At 37.4% G+C, this 19,322-nt stretch overlaps 1 protein-coding gene across 10 annotated transcripts in view; it reads left to right on the top strand.

Annotated features, from left to right (window-relative positions):
- Positions 1-19,322, top strand: part of robo2 (roundabout, axon guidance receptor, homolog 2 (Drosophila)) — an 852,180-nt gene that overhangs the window by 728,786 nt on the left and 104,072 nt on the right. For all 10 annotated transcript variants that reach the window (XM_061972627.2, XM_061972621.2, XM_061972617.2 and 7 more), the window contains 4 exons: positions 2,373-2,497; positions 7,691-7,862; positions 11,585-11,790; positions 14,447-14,528. In XM_061972627.2, coding sequence (XP_061828611.1) covers positions 2,373-2,497; positions 7,691-7,862; positions 11,585-11,790; positions 14,447-14,528 — 585 coding nt within the window. The remainder of the gene's footprint in view (positions 1-2,372; positions 2,498-7,690; positions 7,863-11,584; positions 11,791-14,446; positions 14,529-19,322) is intronic.

Raw genomic sequence — 19,322 nt, 5'->3', positions numbered from 1 at the left:
AAATTTGTTTTCTGAGGTGTTACTTGGTGAAAAAAGTCTGAGAACCACTGGACTAAGGAATAACAGTTCACTGTGGTAAACTTCCGGTCCGATGCTAAAGCTATTCGAGTGGTAAATGACAACATAACTTATCTGTTCTTCAACTACTTTGAAGTAAATATATTATATATATATATATATATATATATATATATATATATTTGCAAACACTATTGTTAAAACTAATGCTAAAGCAGCGTGTTATTAAGTCACTAAATTAGGATGTATTGTTTACAACCTAGTGTAGCATCAACATGATAATCAAACTACTTTATAGTACCGCAGTGTTGCTTATTATTACTTTAAATTTATACAAGCTGTTTTCAATGCAACGTAATTGCTATCTATCATTCATAACGGTGGTAAATATTGCAGAAACTATAACATGATCAAATACAAGACCATGCAAAACTATATTTTTTAAAGCAGAGTAAGAAATGACAGTTTATTTGCTCCATGACTCCCCTTATAACTTTAGGCGGTCAGGCGCTAATGATGCTAAGCTAATGTATGTACCTTAGTGTACCTTTTCGGAACACTAATAGTTGCTGACACAGCATGAAGTGTGCTGGCTGGTCCACAATATTTAAGGTCCCTAAAGAGCGCACCCAATTGCCAACAAAGATGGATATAAGTATGTACTCTGAAAGTGTGCAAATAATTGTGCTGTAAAATAAACCCAGAAAGATAAAAACGTATACAAAAAATTGAGCGTGAGAAAGGACAAGGCCGTGTGTGTGTGTGTGTGTGTGTCACAGGTTTTTTTGATGTGTTTATGGATGCAGTGTGTGGGATGGAGGAAGACGATGGGAGAAAGCCTGAGCTTTCGCCAGAGTGTGATTTAGGAGCTCGGTATCAGTCCGGGCTTTGAGAGCCACGAGATATCCAAGCTTCACAAGGCCAGACAAGAAAGCTGTAAATCTGCGGCCATCTGTACCGTTCCCAACTGTGTGTATCTTTCGCAAATTCAACCCCCCGCCTGACTCCCACCCCGAAGGAGGGATTACGCGGAAAAAGCAGCCAAATGGGACTGAGTCTGGTCTTACAGGAACCAGCTGGTCTGTCGTCGAAAAAGGACTTGAAAAGAAATAGAAACAGGGTGGGGACACAATGTTGCATTGGTGCGATTGTGTTTATCTATCTCTCTGTCTCTATATATATATATATATATATATATATATATATATATGTATATATATATATATATATGTATATATATATATATATATGTATATATATATATATGTATTTTTTTATTTTTTTTTATTCAACGTTTTGCATTCCAATAGTATTGTATTCCAATGATAATTCCATAGAGAAACAAAGCTGGGGGAATGAATACCTTACAGCAGTGGTCCCCAACCTTTTTGTAACTGCGGACCGGTCAACGCTTGAAAATTTGTCCCACGGACTTGGGGGTATGGTATTTTAATTTATTTTTATTTTTATTTTGTCATAAAAAAATACTATCATGTGTGTGTGTATCCCTGCAGACTATATTGATCTATATTGATATAAAATGTAGGAACCAGAAATATTAATAACCGAAAGAAACAACCCTTTTGTGCGAATGAGTGTGAATGAGTGTAAATAGGGGAGGGAGGTTTTTTGGGTTGGTGCACTAATTGTAAGTGTATCTTGTGTTTTTTATGTTGATTTAATTAAAAAAATATATTTAATTTTTTTATTTTTTTATTTTTTTTTCAATTTCTTGTGCGGTACCAATCGATCCACAGACGTTGGTTGGTTGGGGACCACTGTCTTACAGCATATCAGAAAAATGCATTATTTTGCTAACCAGATTCCCGGGATCGACCATAGTCTGACAACTTTGTCTCCAAACCAGTCTTACTTTACTATTTGTGTTATTATTGAACAACGTCTGTAACGTTAGCATCTGTGAGAAGACTCACTCGTTCCACCTTGCAATGGCGTCGCGAGTTTCGCCTGAGAAATCTTTGCCATCTTTCCAGTTGTGTCCCTTCTCATACGCCTCTTTTCTTCATGCACAGTTGTGTAAACTGTGACCAAATAGCAACTAATCCCTCGATCAGACCCGTTTAACCACCTGTTCATAGTCTTCAGGCATGGCTGATGTCTCAGGTGTACGGTGTTTCCCTCTGTGATGTGAATGCCATTCATTCATACAGGATGAATGGCCAGCCTGGTTGCCGTGACAATGGTGTTCTAAGCAGTTCCCTGGTGGTATAGACTGCATGGACTCCTGTTTTGGTTTGGTGGTGTGGTTTACTGCTTGTCTTTTGCTCCTAACCTACAATAATCGTCCACATTTGCTCCCACTGGTTGTACCAACACTGTCGTCTGACTTCCAGCTGCCCCGCAGTTTGTCATCCGCCCAAGGGACCAAATCGTGGCCCAAGGACGCGCCGCCACTTTTCCGTGCGAGACCAAAGGGAACCCTCAGCCGGCAGTCTTCTGGCAGAAAGAAGGAAGTCAGGTAAGGGCAGAGGCATCCACCAAAGCTCTGTTTTAACTGTGTGGTTCAGTTCTGAAGATGTTAGCCTTGATGGTACCGCAGGAACCAAAGAAAGGGGTACTGTAAACTGGGACAATTTGGGGTTAAGTATTGGTACCTTTCACATTTCCATGGATATGGTACCAATTCCAAGTACCTGGCAATCGACACCTGCACTCTACGCTACCAACTTTTTATACTTTTGTGTGGGTTCACGTGGTAATGAATATTAATTTGTTTAATAATAAAATCACAGGCACAGTGGTTAGCGCTTGAACTTCACAGCAAGAAGGTCCTGGGTTCGATTCCCGGCTCTGGGTCTTTCTGTGTGGAATTTGCATGTACTCCCCTTGACTGCATGGGTTCTCTCCAGGTACTCCGGCCTCCTCCTACCTCGAAAAACATGCACCTGGGAATAGGCTGATTGGCAACACTAAATTGGTCCTAGTGTGTGAAAGAGCGTACCCTGCCTTCCGCCCGAGTGCAGCTGGGATAGGTTCCAGCCCAAACGTGATCCCGAGAGGGACAAGCGGTAGAAAATCGATAGATGGAATAAAATAAATGTTTTCAGTACATAAAGTGTAAATATTGTACCTATTACACACCACCTCTTTAATTGTAATGTGCATCTTTGTTGTAGTTTTGATTACCAAGTTTGGAGGTGTTCAAATTGCCATGTAAAATCGCTAATGCTAATCATTAGCATGTGTACGGCAGACCCAATGGAAATTAGCATCGAGCTAGCACATTTTGAAAAGTGAAGGCTTACTTTTGAGCGCTTTCAGGCATTCTTTCATTGTTGGCATGGAAAATTGCAACATTACTTAGAGGCAGTCCACAATGATTACGTCTGTTTTACCGGCAAGTACTTGACTCCAAATGACGTGATGTCACATGCAACAAAGGTATCGATATATGATACCTTTGCTTTTAACTGCACCAGTAGTTGGTGTCACAGACGAAATTTGATCGGTACCTATAAAAGTACGAAATTTGATACCCATTCCATTTCAGGATAGGAATTTAACGAAAGCAATAACATTCTAAACCCAATCAAGGTAGAAACACTTTTGGAATTCTATAACAAGCAAAGGCTTTAAAACAAAAAGCTGTTTATTATTTTGCTTTATGAAATTTGTGATTATAAAATTTATACCGAACAGAGTGGATCCATACCACTTGGCAGAAACAAGGCTTGAGAGGTTTGTAGTTTCAGAAAAAGCTTGATTAAAAAAATTACTTTAACAGATGTTTTGTATTATTTCCCTATTTTTTTCCAGAAAATTCAGCAATCTGCATATTTAAAATGTGTACAGTACCGAACTGAACTGAACAGAACCACCAATGTTTGAGAAAGGGTGTTTCAATCCATCGACTTTAGTAGGGGTTTTAAACTGAAATGCCACTTGTAACAGTGAGTATTAAATGAATATAAATGTACAAGGATTCACCTCATGATGTTATTATACAATTGCATATGCGTTTGTTCATTATATTTTTTCGTACTGTGTTGACTGGCAGTCAGTTGCCATAATTTTATCGTATAATTTATAGTGGGGGTTTTTCTGCAGCATATTACTATAAATTGGAAAATGGTTTAATTTTAAAAGATTTTTTGACACAAAAATCTGGAAACAGAACGGCCAGGTTTTTACCATTGTTTTTTTTACGCTGTATTATTGTAAATAGAAAAATAGTACCACTGTTTTTTTTAACGGTAAATTTCTGGCGACTGTGCAGCCAGTTAAAAAAAATTCCCCTAAAATCTACTATTATTTTTACAATGTACAATTTTTTGCCAAGCTTTCTTTGAAATAGTAAGTCAATCAAATATTTATTTTTGTTTAAACAAAAAACTTTTCAATGTATGATAATATAATGATTGTTACATTATTAGGAAACACAAAACTAAACGTTCATTATTATTACAAATTATAACTACGTCTCAACCTAAATTCACACAAATTGAACTAACATATATTATTAACTTTAACATTATTGTTACAGATTTATACATACTTCTAGTAGATATTTTAATATTTATTTATATTTTAGGAAACAATTGTTTGTAATGTATGATGATATATTTGTTATATTCTTAGATTATATCGAATAAGAATACATGCAATTGCTTACAGTGCATGTATTTTCTTCTGTCAAAACGGAAAGAACGAATACATTAGGTAAGAAAAGAGAAAGTTTATTGACGCATATTATCTCCAGGCTTTTGTCTTAACGGAACAAATCCGACTTAAATGCTTATTTAGCCTGTATTTTGCTAAAAATGTTATATAAGACAAGTGTGTAAGAATATTTATCCATTTGAACTAAACTAAACCAAATCAAAGTGATTCATATTCAAACAAAAAATTGTAATATGATTGTTTTTTTTCCAAAGTAAAATCTGTCTGATTCATATGGTCCCAATTGTCGCGGTTTACCTGACACATTAACGTGACAAATTAGGGGGGTACATTATCCACTATCCACTTTTAAATATCTTAAAATGTGTTTTGGGGCATTGTACATTGTGTACTCACTGTCCCTCTTTTTATCAGAAGATGCATGTTTATAAAATGCATATGGAAAGAACATTAATAATAAAAAAAAAATGCCATACATTACAAGAGATTGATAGAAGATGTTGGTAGGTGCCAAGGTAGATCGACGTTTCAAAGTGAACTGAACCGTACCACTCAGTGGACACGTGTGGTATTGTGAAGTCAGCGTGCGGTACTTTGAATTTTCTCGCCTTGCACTCACACAAAAACACACTGACACAGATCTTCACAGTTCAGTATCTGTCATCGCTATCTTCAGCACAGACACACAGATACACATTTGTTCAGCACCCGACGGCGGCGGTGTCGGCGTGCCCGGCGGAGCGCTAATCGCTTTCCTGTGACCCGGCGCTGATAAGAACAATCCCATCTCTCAGTCAAGCAGATAAGCCATTCAAATACCTGGGAGTCCTCGCAACACTTGACAACAGCGCCAATTAGGAACCAGTTGGGGCTTGTAGATGAGGCTGAGATACAATTCAATACACACACACACACACACACACACACACACACACACACACACACACACACACAGACAGCCTGTAGGCCGTCAATTACAGCAAAGTTCTTCTTCCAAGAGTCAACAGGATTGACACACATACTCGCAAGACGACACTTGATGATGGTAAACCACAAGGCTCACTAACAATGACTCACTGTTAACGTTTCCTGTCTCACACTGTCGCTGAACTTTCAGAGCGCTCCGCTGAGGTGTGATGGCGATGATTATTGAGACACGAATCCAGACTAATTAATTAGAATAAATGACATAATGTTTTTCCTCGTCTTCCTCTTGGGGATAATGAAGTGTTAAACACTCACTGATGGTGATGTACTAATTTGTTCAAGAGAAACCTCTCATTTATCTCCTGTTGTTGTTCATTTGTTGCATTCAAGTGATTAGCTGTAATTAAATGCAGCTAATATGTTTGCTCTTCACCTCTCGGAATAATGTTGTCACAAAATATTGTATTTTTCAACAGTTTTAATTAAAAGTTATTGACAATTGGTTGTCCAAAATCTACCCTCAGTGCTGTAATTTAGTGCTAAAAGAGCTTTTCGTAAGCCCTACTGACGCACGCCATTTTGTGCCTGAAACCTTCATGCTAATGAGTTTGTGTCTCTTTAAGAAGCGCTGTTGTTCACTTTCTCCACTTTTTTACTTTGACACTGTAACTGTGCACTTGTCCAATGTAATAGATGCCATATATCACATGCAAAAACGTAACAATAAGGACTGAGACAGGTGGATACAAACATTAGCAATGTCAGCTAAATGCTAACATAACACTCACATTTAAAACATAACATCATGCTAGGTAAGCCTATTCATTAAAGAAAAACTAAATGATCAAACTTACAGCTCCCATGTCTAATGAAGGGGAGCGAATTTGGTTCTTTTATAAGAACTGGCCAAATTATGTCAATATGACGGGCTATCAAGCCACGTAAAATCAAACGGTACCATATTTCAATAACTTTGCCGCGCGTGACGACGTTTGACGAGAAAACAAGCGCTCAAGCAGCCCTTATAGCAGACTCAGCCAAATTGCTTGAAGATAATGTAAAATTAAAAGTAAGTCTCCACTTTTTCCAAAATGCGCTATCTCGATGTTAATTTGCGCCTTGTAAAAAAATCAGCGATTTTACAAGGCGATTTCAATTTTGATAATAAAAACTGCAACCAAAATCATATTACAATCAAACAGCTGGTGTATAATAAGTACGCCACTTACAGTATAAACACTTTTTAGGGCTCAACATGAGACTAGAGTGGCACATTCAGCTTCATTGTAAAGACTACTTCCTGGCTAGGCAACACATGTCTTGGAATTGTGACTGCATGCAAAGTCTAGAGTATACAGTAATACTTGCAAATTGTACTCAGAATTGTACGAAAACAAGATATAACAACTGGACAGCACAGTTGTCCTTATAATTTTTTAATTAAACAATTAACATTTATTAGTACATGAACACACACAAAAGTCCCCAAACGTTGTACTGTTGGTACTGGTATCGATTTCCGGGTACTGGTGGAGCTAAGGATAATATTTGAATATAGTTTTTAATATTGTTGTGCAGCACTTTGGAAACATTTTTGTTGTTTAAATGTGCTATATAAATAAAGTGGATTGGATTGGATTGGTACTGTACCGGTTCAAATGTGAAAGGTACCCATCCCTACCTATGTCTGTAGCTGATTGATGGATAATTGGCTGAGCTACAGGCTTCAATGTAAAATGTGTAGCAAAGCCTTTCTTTTTTTCTCCCTTTTTTCCAAAGTTGTCCCCCTTATATGCACGGTGATGTCAGGAAGGCATTTTTTTTCTTAATTATGTCATTAAAAACTTAAAAAGAAAACCTCTTCTCACAAAAGCCGAGTTAACAAGTCAAGGAGATGATAGAGTTTTCCCATGTTTGGTACTCATAATCAGGCTCTAGGGACACATATTAGTGTTAGAACATCATGAAAAAGTCACTTCTGCATAATAGGGGACCTTTAAAACTCCCCTCACTGTAGCTGTTATTGTGTGTTGGAGAGTCTTGTCATGTTTCCAGGTGGCCTCCTCGCTCTTGACTAATTGGACGTTTGTTCCTCTTCCCACAGAATTTGCTCTTTCCCAACCAGCCTCAGCAGCCCAACAGCCGCTTCTCTGTGTCGCCCAGCGGCGCCCTGACCATCTCGTCGGTGCAGCGGGCAGACGCCGGTTACTACATCTGCCAGGCGCTGACCGTGGCTGGCAGCATCCTCGCCAAAGCTCAACTGGAGGTCACAGATGGTGAGGGGGGGAAAATGAATGGAATGCTAGGATTAGCACTTCATAACCTGAGCACTGCTGCAGAGGCGGTGAAGATTTTTGTTTAGAAATATCAATAAAATGGTGGAGCATATACTGCAGGTAAAGGGCATAGCAGAAAAACTGTAAAGATTTTAGTTCATTACTGTTATACTCTAAGTTCAAATAACATCAGAGATAAAATTGTGTATATATATATGTGTATATATATATGTATGTGTATATATATATATATATGTATGTATGTGTGTGTGTGTATATATATATGTATGTGTATATATGTATATATGTATATATATGTATATATATATATATATGTATGTATGTATGTATATATATATGTGTGTGTATATATATGTATGTGTATATATATGTATGTATATATATATATGTATGTATGTATATGTATGTATATATATATATGTATGTATGTATGTGTGTATATATATATATATATATAATATATATATATATATATGTATGTATGTATGTATGTGTATGTATATACACATATGTATTGGGATACATGTATGTATATATGTATATAAGTGTATATATGTATGTACAGTATATATGTATATGCGTGTATATATGTACAGTATATACAAGTGTATATGTATATACATGGTTACAGTATATGTACTGTATATATTAATGCATATATGTATATATACCTATACATACATGTATTTATGTATGTTATTAAATGTTAAAAATCACTGAATTAAAAAATACTAAAATTGCATAGACTTGTCGAAGCATTTTGCTGTTTAAAAAAAGGAAAATACTAAATTATATATTATTCTGTTTTAGGTGCTGGAAAAATGTTAAGTCAATATTTTAAGTGCTTAAAAAGGACTAATCTTAAATTCTAATAATTTTTTTTTCCCGCTTTGAAGAAATTCCAGAAATGTGTACCCTACAGCAATCAAAATCTAGCATTTTTAGCATAGTTTTTATTTGTTTTGCTTATTTATGAACAACTTGTACTTGACTCAAGATTGTTCTCAAATAGTCCTTCATTTTCTGCATTAAAGAGGAAATTAAGTGTTTGTCCTTAGGTTCAGGTTGAACAATCTGCTGTTGTGGTTGGCTACTGCGATGGTGAGATGGACAGATCAAACAGGAAGTGGGGATGTTCTGTACTGCTAGTGCAAATATCCTAAAATTGACTGAAAGGTTGTTGTCGCGCCAACAAACTGTGACATCCAATTGCTAGTTGAATCTGTGCTAACATGTGAAGAAGGTGTGGAAGAAGAAGTAGTGAATGGTGTTGGGATGCTGCAGGGACAGAGGGAGGTCACGGCCACACCTGCTGCAGTGATTTACTGACAAAAGGTCTGCCGAGTTCAAGGAGATCCGTAATGAGAAATTCCTGATCCAGAAATCCAAGGCCTTGCTCCAGCCTTTTCTCCTCCCGTCCTGCATTCCACAATAACATCCATCAGGCTAGCCCAGCATTTCCAAACCTTGGCTGCATCATCATCCAGACTATTTAGCAACAATACAGCCTTGGTCCATTCCATTCCATTCCAGAGCAGCTGCTTTTGTTAATGATCTTGTTAATATTGCTGGCGCTCATTTCGATAAAACTCTCCCTCAAACCTTACATTGGATTCCCTTCTCCCGTAGTGCACCCCTTTTGTCACGAGGTGCTGCTGTAGAGAAATTAGTCTGGAAAAGGAGGGTGTGATAACATGTTGAAAGGTTACGGAGGTAGACTCAGTAATTATGCCCTGCAGGTCTGACATCATTAATCCATAGCTTCTAATTAATTTGACTTCTGTGTTGCCAGGGGGAGACACCACATTATTCAACTCTAAATATATGAACTATCTTCTTGCTCCATGGTTAACCCCCGAGTTCACTAACTTGACACACCTACTTTTTCATAGAAAGAAGCCCCCCCTCCACCCACTATACTTTTTTTATTTAAACAGTTATTCAACAGTTTATTGACCTACGCTTTTAATTACATATGTGTGTGTGTGTGTATGTATGTATATATATATATATATATATATATATATATATATATATATGTATATCTATATATATATATATATATATATATGTGTATGTATATATGTATATATATGTGTATATATATATATATATATATATATATATACATATATGATTGCGTTATTCAATAATTTTTACTAGTAGTACTATTATGTTTTTTAATATTATTATTATTTGTATTATAATTATCATTATTATTATACATTTTATTTTTAAGTAAAGAAAATTATAACAAGGCAATACATACAAATAGATATATGTAATGTAAAAAGGGACACTAAGGTTTTAAAACTTAGAGACAATGGTGTTGTTTAATTATTATTAGAATTGAAATAGTTATTATTAGTATTATCACTAATATTATACATTTTATTTTAATAAGTAAAGAAAGTTAACTTGAGACAAAAGTATAATTATCATACATGTAATAAAAAATATGTTAACAATATTCACTATTTCATCACATGTTTGCAAATACATGATACATTTCCTAATGTATTAGATGCTATTTTAAAAAAAAAGAAAAGAAAAGAAAAAAATTCAAATGTAAACCTAAAATAATAAATGAGGACATGTAGACAATGTACATCAACACAACTGGCCAAATTATGGAATAAGACCACCTCCATTTACTCTACTAGGGTATGATTATAATGTACTGCATGTACAAACCCCCAAACCAGTGAAGTTGGCACATTGTGTAAATCGTAAATAAAAACAGAATCAATGATTTGCTAATCCTTTTCAACCTATATTCAATTGAATACACTGCAAAGACAAGATACTTAACGTTCGAACTGGAAAACTTTATTTTTTGCAAATATTAGGGACGAGGGTCACCTCTTTGTGAACAAATGCGTGAGCAAGTTGTCGAACAGTTTAAGAACAACATTTCTCAACGAGCTATTGCAAGGAATTTAGGGATTTCACCATCTATAGTCCATAATATCATCAAAATCTTCAGATAATCTGGAGAAATCACTGCATGTAAGCAGTAAGGCTGAAAACCAACATTGAATGCCCGTGACCTTCGATTCCTCAGGTGGTACTGCTTCAAAAACCGACATCAGTGTGTAAAGGATATCACCCCATGGGCTCAGGAACACTTCAGAAAACCACTGTCAGTAACTACAGTTTATCGCTACATCTGTAAGTGCAAGTTAAAACCCTACTATGCAAAGCCAAAGCCATTTAATGATTATTAGCAAAAAAAATTACGTGTCTCAGTTCAAACATTAAATATCTTGTCTTTGCAGTATATTCAATTGAATATAAGTTGAAAAGGATTTGCAAATCATTGTATTATGTCTTTATTTACGAATTACACAACGTGCCAACTTCACTGGTTTTGAATTTTGTACATCAAATAAAACAATTGACTATTTTTGGAATACATGAGAAACTTTTGACACTTTGTTGTCCATGAGTTTGCTTCTGTGTTGAATTGATTGTATTCCGCTACAAAGAGCACATAATGATGCATTTTTCCAAAAAGTCACTTGGCAGCAACCTCCAGCCAAACATTGTCTTGCAGCAGTGTCTAAAAAAACAATGCAGTAAGTGGAAACTGCCCAGCTGTTCTTCCTGTTCCTGGAAATATAGGGGGCAAAAATCCCACAGTGAGCTTGATTTACAATCAATGGCATTGATGCATCATGTTTTTTTTTGCTGTGTTGCAGTTCTCTCCGACAGACCGCCGCCCATCATCCGCCAAGGTCCGTCCAATCAGACGTTAGGGGTGGACAGCGTGGCGTTGCTCAAGTGCCAAGCGTCAGGTGACCCCATCCCTTCTGTCAGCTGGCTCAAAGATGGCGTCAGTCTGCTAGGGAAAGACCCTCGCATGTCCCTGCAAGAGCTGGGCAGCCTACAGATCAAGAACATAAAGGTATGTTGGAGACTGGGTGGATGGGTCAAGTGATACTGTGTCCCTCCATACCTCTGTTTGTGTCACTTTCACAAAAAAACATGTGACCAGTGCAGCTGCTGTGTCGTTTGACTGTGAAGCGCCAAACTGTGTTTATCCGGAAGTGGTACAGTAAGAGTGGCATGCCGCATTTTATTAGGGTGCCGGACAAAAAGTATTGATATCCGAATCGCGATTTTCCTAAATCAATTAGAAAATGTTTACAATCAAGTTTTTTTTTAAACATTTCTGGCTTACTCGCTGCATGTATGAATATACGTTAGCAGCCAAGAGGACCTGGTAAGAAAAGGTTTTATTTATTTGCTGATGTTGCTCTATTGTTGTTGTTGTTGTTGTTGTTGTTGTTTTTGTCTCTCTGTCTAATCCCCCTCTTGTCCCCACAATTTCCCCCCTCTGTCTTCTTTCTTTTCTCTTTCTATCCCCTCCTGCTCCGACCCGGCTGCACCAAATGATAATATAAATACATTTAATAAAGTCAAATACAAATAAGGCAACAAGAGAAGTATCCTACACTTCTCTTTTGTAAAGTAAATCTGAACAGCCGATATGGGCATCTACATCAACTATATATATATATATATATACACTCACATTTATGTATATGTATAGATATACACTCACATTTATGTATATGTATATATATATATATATATATATATATATATATACATATATATATACACACACATATATACTGTATACATATATATATACATATATATATATACATACATATATATATATGTGGCTGCACCAAATATATATATATATATATATATATATATATATATATATATATCTATATATATATCAATCTATATATATCCATCCATCCATCCATCCCATGGGGTCGCGGGGGGTGCTTATATATATATATATATATACATGTGTATATATATATATATATATATACATGTGTGTATATATATATATATATATATATATATATATATATATATATACATGTGTATATATATATATATACATGTGTATATATATATATATATACATGTGTATACATATATACATGTATATGTGTATATATATATATATATATATATATATATACATATACATGTATATGTATATACATATACATGTATATGTATATGTATATACATGTATGTATATATATGAATATACATGTATGTATATGTATATACATGTATATATATGTATATACATGTATATGTATATGCATGTATATGTATGTATATGTATATGCATGTATATGTATATACATGTATATGTATATACATGTATATGTGTATGTATATGTATATACATGTATATGTGTGTGTATATGTATATATATATATGTATGTATATATACGTACATGTATGTATATGTATGTATATATATGTACATGTATGTATGTATGTATGTATATATATATATATATATATATATATATATATATATATATATATATATATATATATATATATGTATATATATATATATATGTATGTATGTATGTATGTATATATATATGTATGTATGTATGTATGTATGTACATGTATGTATATATATATGTACATGCATGTATGTATGTATATATATATATGTATGTATATGTATATGTATGTACTGTATGTATACACTTTCATTGAGTTAGTTTTTTAAATATATTTGATATTGTCATATTGTGTTATGTTTAAATGCTCCACTTATAACTGGGCATTTATTCAATTGGAAGTACGCAATAACTGCAGAGGCAATGGTAATCCATGTTTTTAAAGCTCAATGTATAAAATGGAGTTGAATGAAACATTGCTCTCCTTGACCACATGGTCATATATTAATATTGCACAACACCGCAGCAACAGAACCAATGTTGTGGTTGTCTCAGTCTCAGTTCGAATGTGTTGCATGATTTGAAACGACTAAAACGGCCTTACTTTCTGTTCTGCTGAGGCTGGTGTGTAAGAGTAATATGATTTAAGGGCAAGCTTTTACTTTTGCACAGCAGGACACCCATAAGGAGCATCATGTTGATCGACATAGAGCCCTAAAGAGATGAATAGCCAGCATTGATTTTAGTCCTAATAGTTTGATAGTATTACTTAGTGGACCGACCGCTCCAAAGGACAACAGAAAGTTGGATGAGCGCCAGCAGGGGGTACACAACACATGCATGCACTTACATGTGCACACACACAAATTTAGAGTAGATTAAATTTAAAGCGCTCGCCTCTTCCTTTCCCCACTCTAAGGCCTCGGTGGAATATCCATTACGCTTGACAAAGCTGAAGACCACTGACATGTTATTTAATAAATGGATGGGATGAAAACACGAGCAAAACAAAAGGCTCGAAGAAGAAACGCAGGAACGAGCCAGCTGTCATCGGTCCAGGGGGTTCGCGTAGGCCGCCCTAAATTAATTAGCCGGGCTTTGTTGTGTACGGCTGGCCGGCGGTGAAATGATGACGACGAGCAGTAGTGATGGAGGAGTGGTGAGAAGGAAATTAAATTCATTAGGAAATAAGCGTCAGCACTCGGAGACGGACAAGACTTAGCTGAAGAAGGGAGTTGGCATGTTTCCGACTATAACGTCGTGATGTACAGTAGCGTTTGTGTTGATGATACGAAACTCTTCTTCGTTGTGCTTCCAGCTCTCAGACTCCGGGATCTACACCTGTGTGGCTACCAGCTCTAGCGGAGAGACGTCATGGAGCGCCTTCCTCGAGGTCAAAGGTATGGCGGACTTACAATGTTCACGGTCGGCTACGGCTATACTACTAGCTTCACAATTAAATGATTATGTGCGGTAACTTGTGTTGTTGCTGCAATTTAGTGTTGGGAGTTACTCACAATACTGGGGATGTGCCGATCGATTGACCACCTATCAAAATCTGCCAATTTTCAGTGTCTGGCTGACACTATCTTTCGTCCCCTGGCAGACAAGCGGCTGGTAGCTAGGTCTCCATATACCAATGGTGCCCAAAGTGCGGCCCGGGGGCCATTTGCAGCCCGCAGCTATGTTTAAATAAAGTTGATTTGATTTGATTTGATTTAACGGCCCGTGGCCCATTTAAAAAGTAGTTTTAAAAAATCTTTAAAAATTTGAATAAAAGAGGACGGTGGATTGATCCACAAATGTATGGTGTCGATATCAATATCAGTATATGATCAATTCTGCAGTCCAAAGGTTGATATTTGCATTTTCTCAAAATCTGTTTTTTGCTGTAGTTCTAATTTAAAAAAATAGCGCTCAGCTTACATAAGTTGAAAAATTTACAGTAATTTCATGTGAAGTGAAGTTTGGTTCTTTTATGAATTTATTATGGGTCTACTAAAAATGTGACCAAATCTGCTGGGTCAAAAGTATACATACAGCAACATACAATATACATTTTGGTGATGTAGAAAAGTTACAATCAAATCAAATTAGTTTCATGGCATGGCCTCTTAACTTTATTTGAGTGATTATGATTGACGACACCTGTTGACTTCTCTGAGCCCATTTAAATAGGGCTCATGTGATGCAGTCATTATCAATCAATCAATGTTTATTTATATAGCCCTAAATCACAAGTGTCTCAAAGGGCTGCACAAGCCACAACAACATCCTCGGTACAGAGCCCACATAAGGGCAAGGAAAAACTCACCCCAGTGGGACGTCGATGTGAATGACTATGAGAAACCTTGGAGAGGACCGCATATGTGGGTAACCCCCCCCCCCCTCTAGGGGAGACCGAAAGCAATGGATGTCGAGTGGGTCTAACATAATATTGTGAGAGTACAGTCCATAGTGGATCCAGCATAACAGTAAGAGTCCAGTCCACAGTGGGGGCAGCAGGAAACCATCCCGAGCGGAGACGGGTCAGCAGCGCAGAGATGTTCCCAACCGATATACAGGCGAGCGGTCCACCCCGGGTCCCGACCCCGGACAGCCAGCACCCCATCCACGGCCACCGGACCTGTGTGTCTCCCCTTCCACAAGGGGTAGGGGGGAGCAGAGGAGAAAAGAAAAGAAACGGCAGATCAACTGGTCTAAAAAAAGAGGGGTCTATTCAAAGGCTAGAGTATACAAATGAGTTTTGAGATGGGACTTAAATGCTTCTACTGAGGTAGCATCTCTAACTGTTACCGGGAGGGCATTCCATAGTACTGGAGCCCGAATAGAAAACGCTCTACAGCCCGCAGACTTTTTTTGGGCTCTGGGAATCACTAATAAGCCGGAGTTCTTTCTGTCTTGCCGGGACATATGGTACAATACAATCGGCAAGATAGGATGGAGCTAGACCGTGTAGTATTTTATGCGTAAGTAGTAAAACCTTAAAGTCACATCTTAAGTGCACAGGAAGCCAGTGCAGGTGAGCCAGTATAGGCGTAATATGATCAAACTTTCTTGTTCTTGTCAAAAGTCTAGCAGCCGCATTTTGTACCAATTGTAGTCTTTTAATGCTAGACATAGGGAGACCCGAAAATAATACGTTACAGTAGTCGAGACGAGACGTAACGAACGCATGAATAATGATCTCAGCGTCGCTAGTGGATAAAATAGAACGAATTTTAGCGATATTACGGAGATGAAAGAAGGCCGTTTTAGTAACACTCTTAATGTGTGACTCAAACGAGAGAGTTGGGTCGAAGATAATACCCAGATTCTTTACTGAGTCGCTTTGTGTAATTGTTTGGTTGTCAAATGTTAAGGTGGTATTATCAAATAAATGTCGGTGTTTAGCAGGACCGATAATCAGCATTTCCGTTTTCTTAGTGTTCAGTTGCAAGAAGTTAGCGGACATCCATTGTTTAATTTCATTAAGACACGCCTCCAGCTGACTACAATCCGGCGTGTTGGTCAGCTTTAGGGGCATGTAGAGTTGGGTGTCATCAGCATAACAATGAAAGCTAACACCGTATTTGCGTATGATGTCGCCTAGCGGCAGCATGTATATACTAAAGAGTACAGGGCCAAGAACCGAACCCTGGGGGACTCCGCACGTTACCTTAACATAGTCCAAGGTCACATTGTTATGGGAGACGCACTGCATCCTGTCAGTAAGATAAGAGTTAAACCACGACAAAGCTAAGTCTGACATACCAATACGTGTTTTGATACGCTCTAATAAAATATTATGATCGACGGTATCGAAAGCAGCGCTAAGATCAAGAAGCAGCAACATAGATGACGCATCAGAATCCATCGTTAGTAGTAGATCATTAGTCATTTTTGCGAGGGCTGTCTCCGTAGAGTGATTTGCCCTGAAACCGGATTGAAAAGGTTCACAGAGATTGTTAGACACTAAGTGTTCATTTAGCTGCTGTGCGACGATTTTTTCGAGGATTTTCGAGATAAACGGAAGGTGGGACACGGGCCGGTAGTTTACCGTGAGGTCAGGATCGAGGTTAGGTCTTTTGAGCAGAGGATGAAAAACCGCTTTTTTGAATGCTAGTGGAACAGTGCCAGAGGAAAGTGATAAGTTTATAATATTTAGCACTGATGGACCTAATAATACAAAAAGCTCCTTGATAAGTTTCCCAGGAAATGGGTCAAGTAAACATGTTGTTTGTTTTGTCCCCTTAACACATCTTAACAATCCCTCTAATGTTATTTCATCAAAGAGAGAGACACTATTTTGGAGGGCGGTATCCGTTGTAGATACAGTTGTATCTGTGTTAATAGAACCCAGTTGTAGCTGGGATGCATTGTCTTTAATCTCCTTTCTAATGAGTTCAATTTTCTTATTAAAGAAATTCATAAAATCATCTGCTGAGTGGGTGGAGCTACTGGGAGGAGTCCCTTGTTGGGTTAGCGATGCTACTGTACTAAACAAAAATTTAGGATCATTTTTGTTGAGGTGGATGAGATTTGAGTAATATTTAGCTTTAGCTAAGGTAAGCATGTGTTTATAAGTTATTAAACTATCACTCCATGCTTGATGGAAAACCTCAAGCTTGGTCGCGCGCCATTTGCGTTCCAGCTTTCTACACGATAATTTATGGGCTCTAGTTTCTTCTGTAAACCATGGGGTGCGCCTTTTAGGGGCTCTTTTTTGTTTTAGCGGTGCTATACTATCAATGGTGTCGCGCAGGGCGTCGTTAAAGTTGTTAGTGAGGTTACCAATACAGCCGACATAATTTGGGAATAGTGCCATTACCGAAGGCAGTAGGCCAGCAAGAGTCATCGTTGTGGCAGCATTAATGTTGCGGCTGCTATAGTAATTATTATTATTAGTTTGTTGACAATGAGTCAGAACTTCAAATTTTATAAGGTAATGATCGGACATTACTTTAGTATACGGGAGTATCGTAACTTTGGAGGTGGTGACGCCCCTGACAAGCACTAGATCAGTGATCCTCAACAGGCGGACCGCGGTCCATGTCCGGACCCAGCGACGTGTCCGTCCGGACCCAGCACGAATTATAGTAAAAAAAAATACAAATAAATGTTTTTTTTATTATTATAATTATAATTATTATAAAAAAATATAATAATTGTATTTATATGTGAGTTATCGCTAGCGCGAGTCAACGTTCTTTGTTGTTTTTAGTCAAATATCTCCACGTTTCGTTTACACTTCTCGTGTCTCACTCACTCCGTCTCTCTCTCTCTCTCTCTCTCTCTCAGAGAGAGAAAGAGAGAGAGACGGAGTGAGAGCGAGAGAACGCCACTCTGATTGGCTAATTCCGGGGTATGGGTTGTCATCTCTTTCACAACGACGCGCTGATAGGCTGTTACCACCTGGGTCATGTGCACAGTGCATGGAACCTTTCGCTGCAGGCACACAGTTGTCTCGTATCGCTACTTCGCTAACTGTTCACTTGTCAGTCACTGAATGTGAATCAAATCACAATGGCATGCTCCAAGTTGGCTCAGGCTGGTAAAAGAAAGGTGGACAGGGAAAACAGACGTTTCAAGGAAGAATGGACAGAGCAATATGTTTTCATCCTACCTACTGCAAGTACCAGACCAATGTGTCTACTATGCAACTGTACTGTTGCTCTGGTGAAAAGTGAAAATCTGAAACGTCACTATCTGAAAGAGCACCGCGAATTTGAAGAGACATTTCCTCATGATTCAGAGCTAAGAAAAAAAGAAATCACGAGGCTGAAAAAGCCTTATGAAACATCAAGCAAGATTTTTGTTAAATCTATGACACAACAACAAATAGCAACAGAGCAGTAACGTGCGGTGAGGTTGATGGCTGGTGAGGCACTGACTTCAACACAGTCAGATTTACAAACATATGAACCCTAAAGAGTATCTTATTCACCATTTGATTGGCAGCAGTTAACGGGTTATGTTTAAAAGCTCATACCAGCATTCTTCCCTGCTTGGCACTCAGCATCAAGGGTTGGAATTGGGGGTTGAATCACCAAAAATGATTCCCGGGCGCAGCGCCGCTGCTGCCCACTGCTCCCCTCACCTCCCAGGGGGTGATCAAGGGATGGGTCAAATGCAGAGGACAAATTTTTTCAAAGTTCTTATTTATTTTTGTTTCAAAGAAAATATTTCATGTATTTTATTGGATATTTATTTTA

The sequence above is a fragment of the Nerophis lumbriciformis genome, linkage group LG17 (assembly GCF_033978685.3).
Source record: "Nerophis lumbriciformis linkage group LG17, RoL_Nlum_v2.1, whole genome shotgun sequence".
NCBI classification, from domain to species: Eukaryota; Metazoa; Chordata; class Actinopteri; order Syngnathiformes; family Syngnathidae; genus Nerophis; species Nerophis lumbriciformis.
This window is presented reverse-complemented; position numbering and strand designations above follow the sequence as displayed.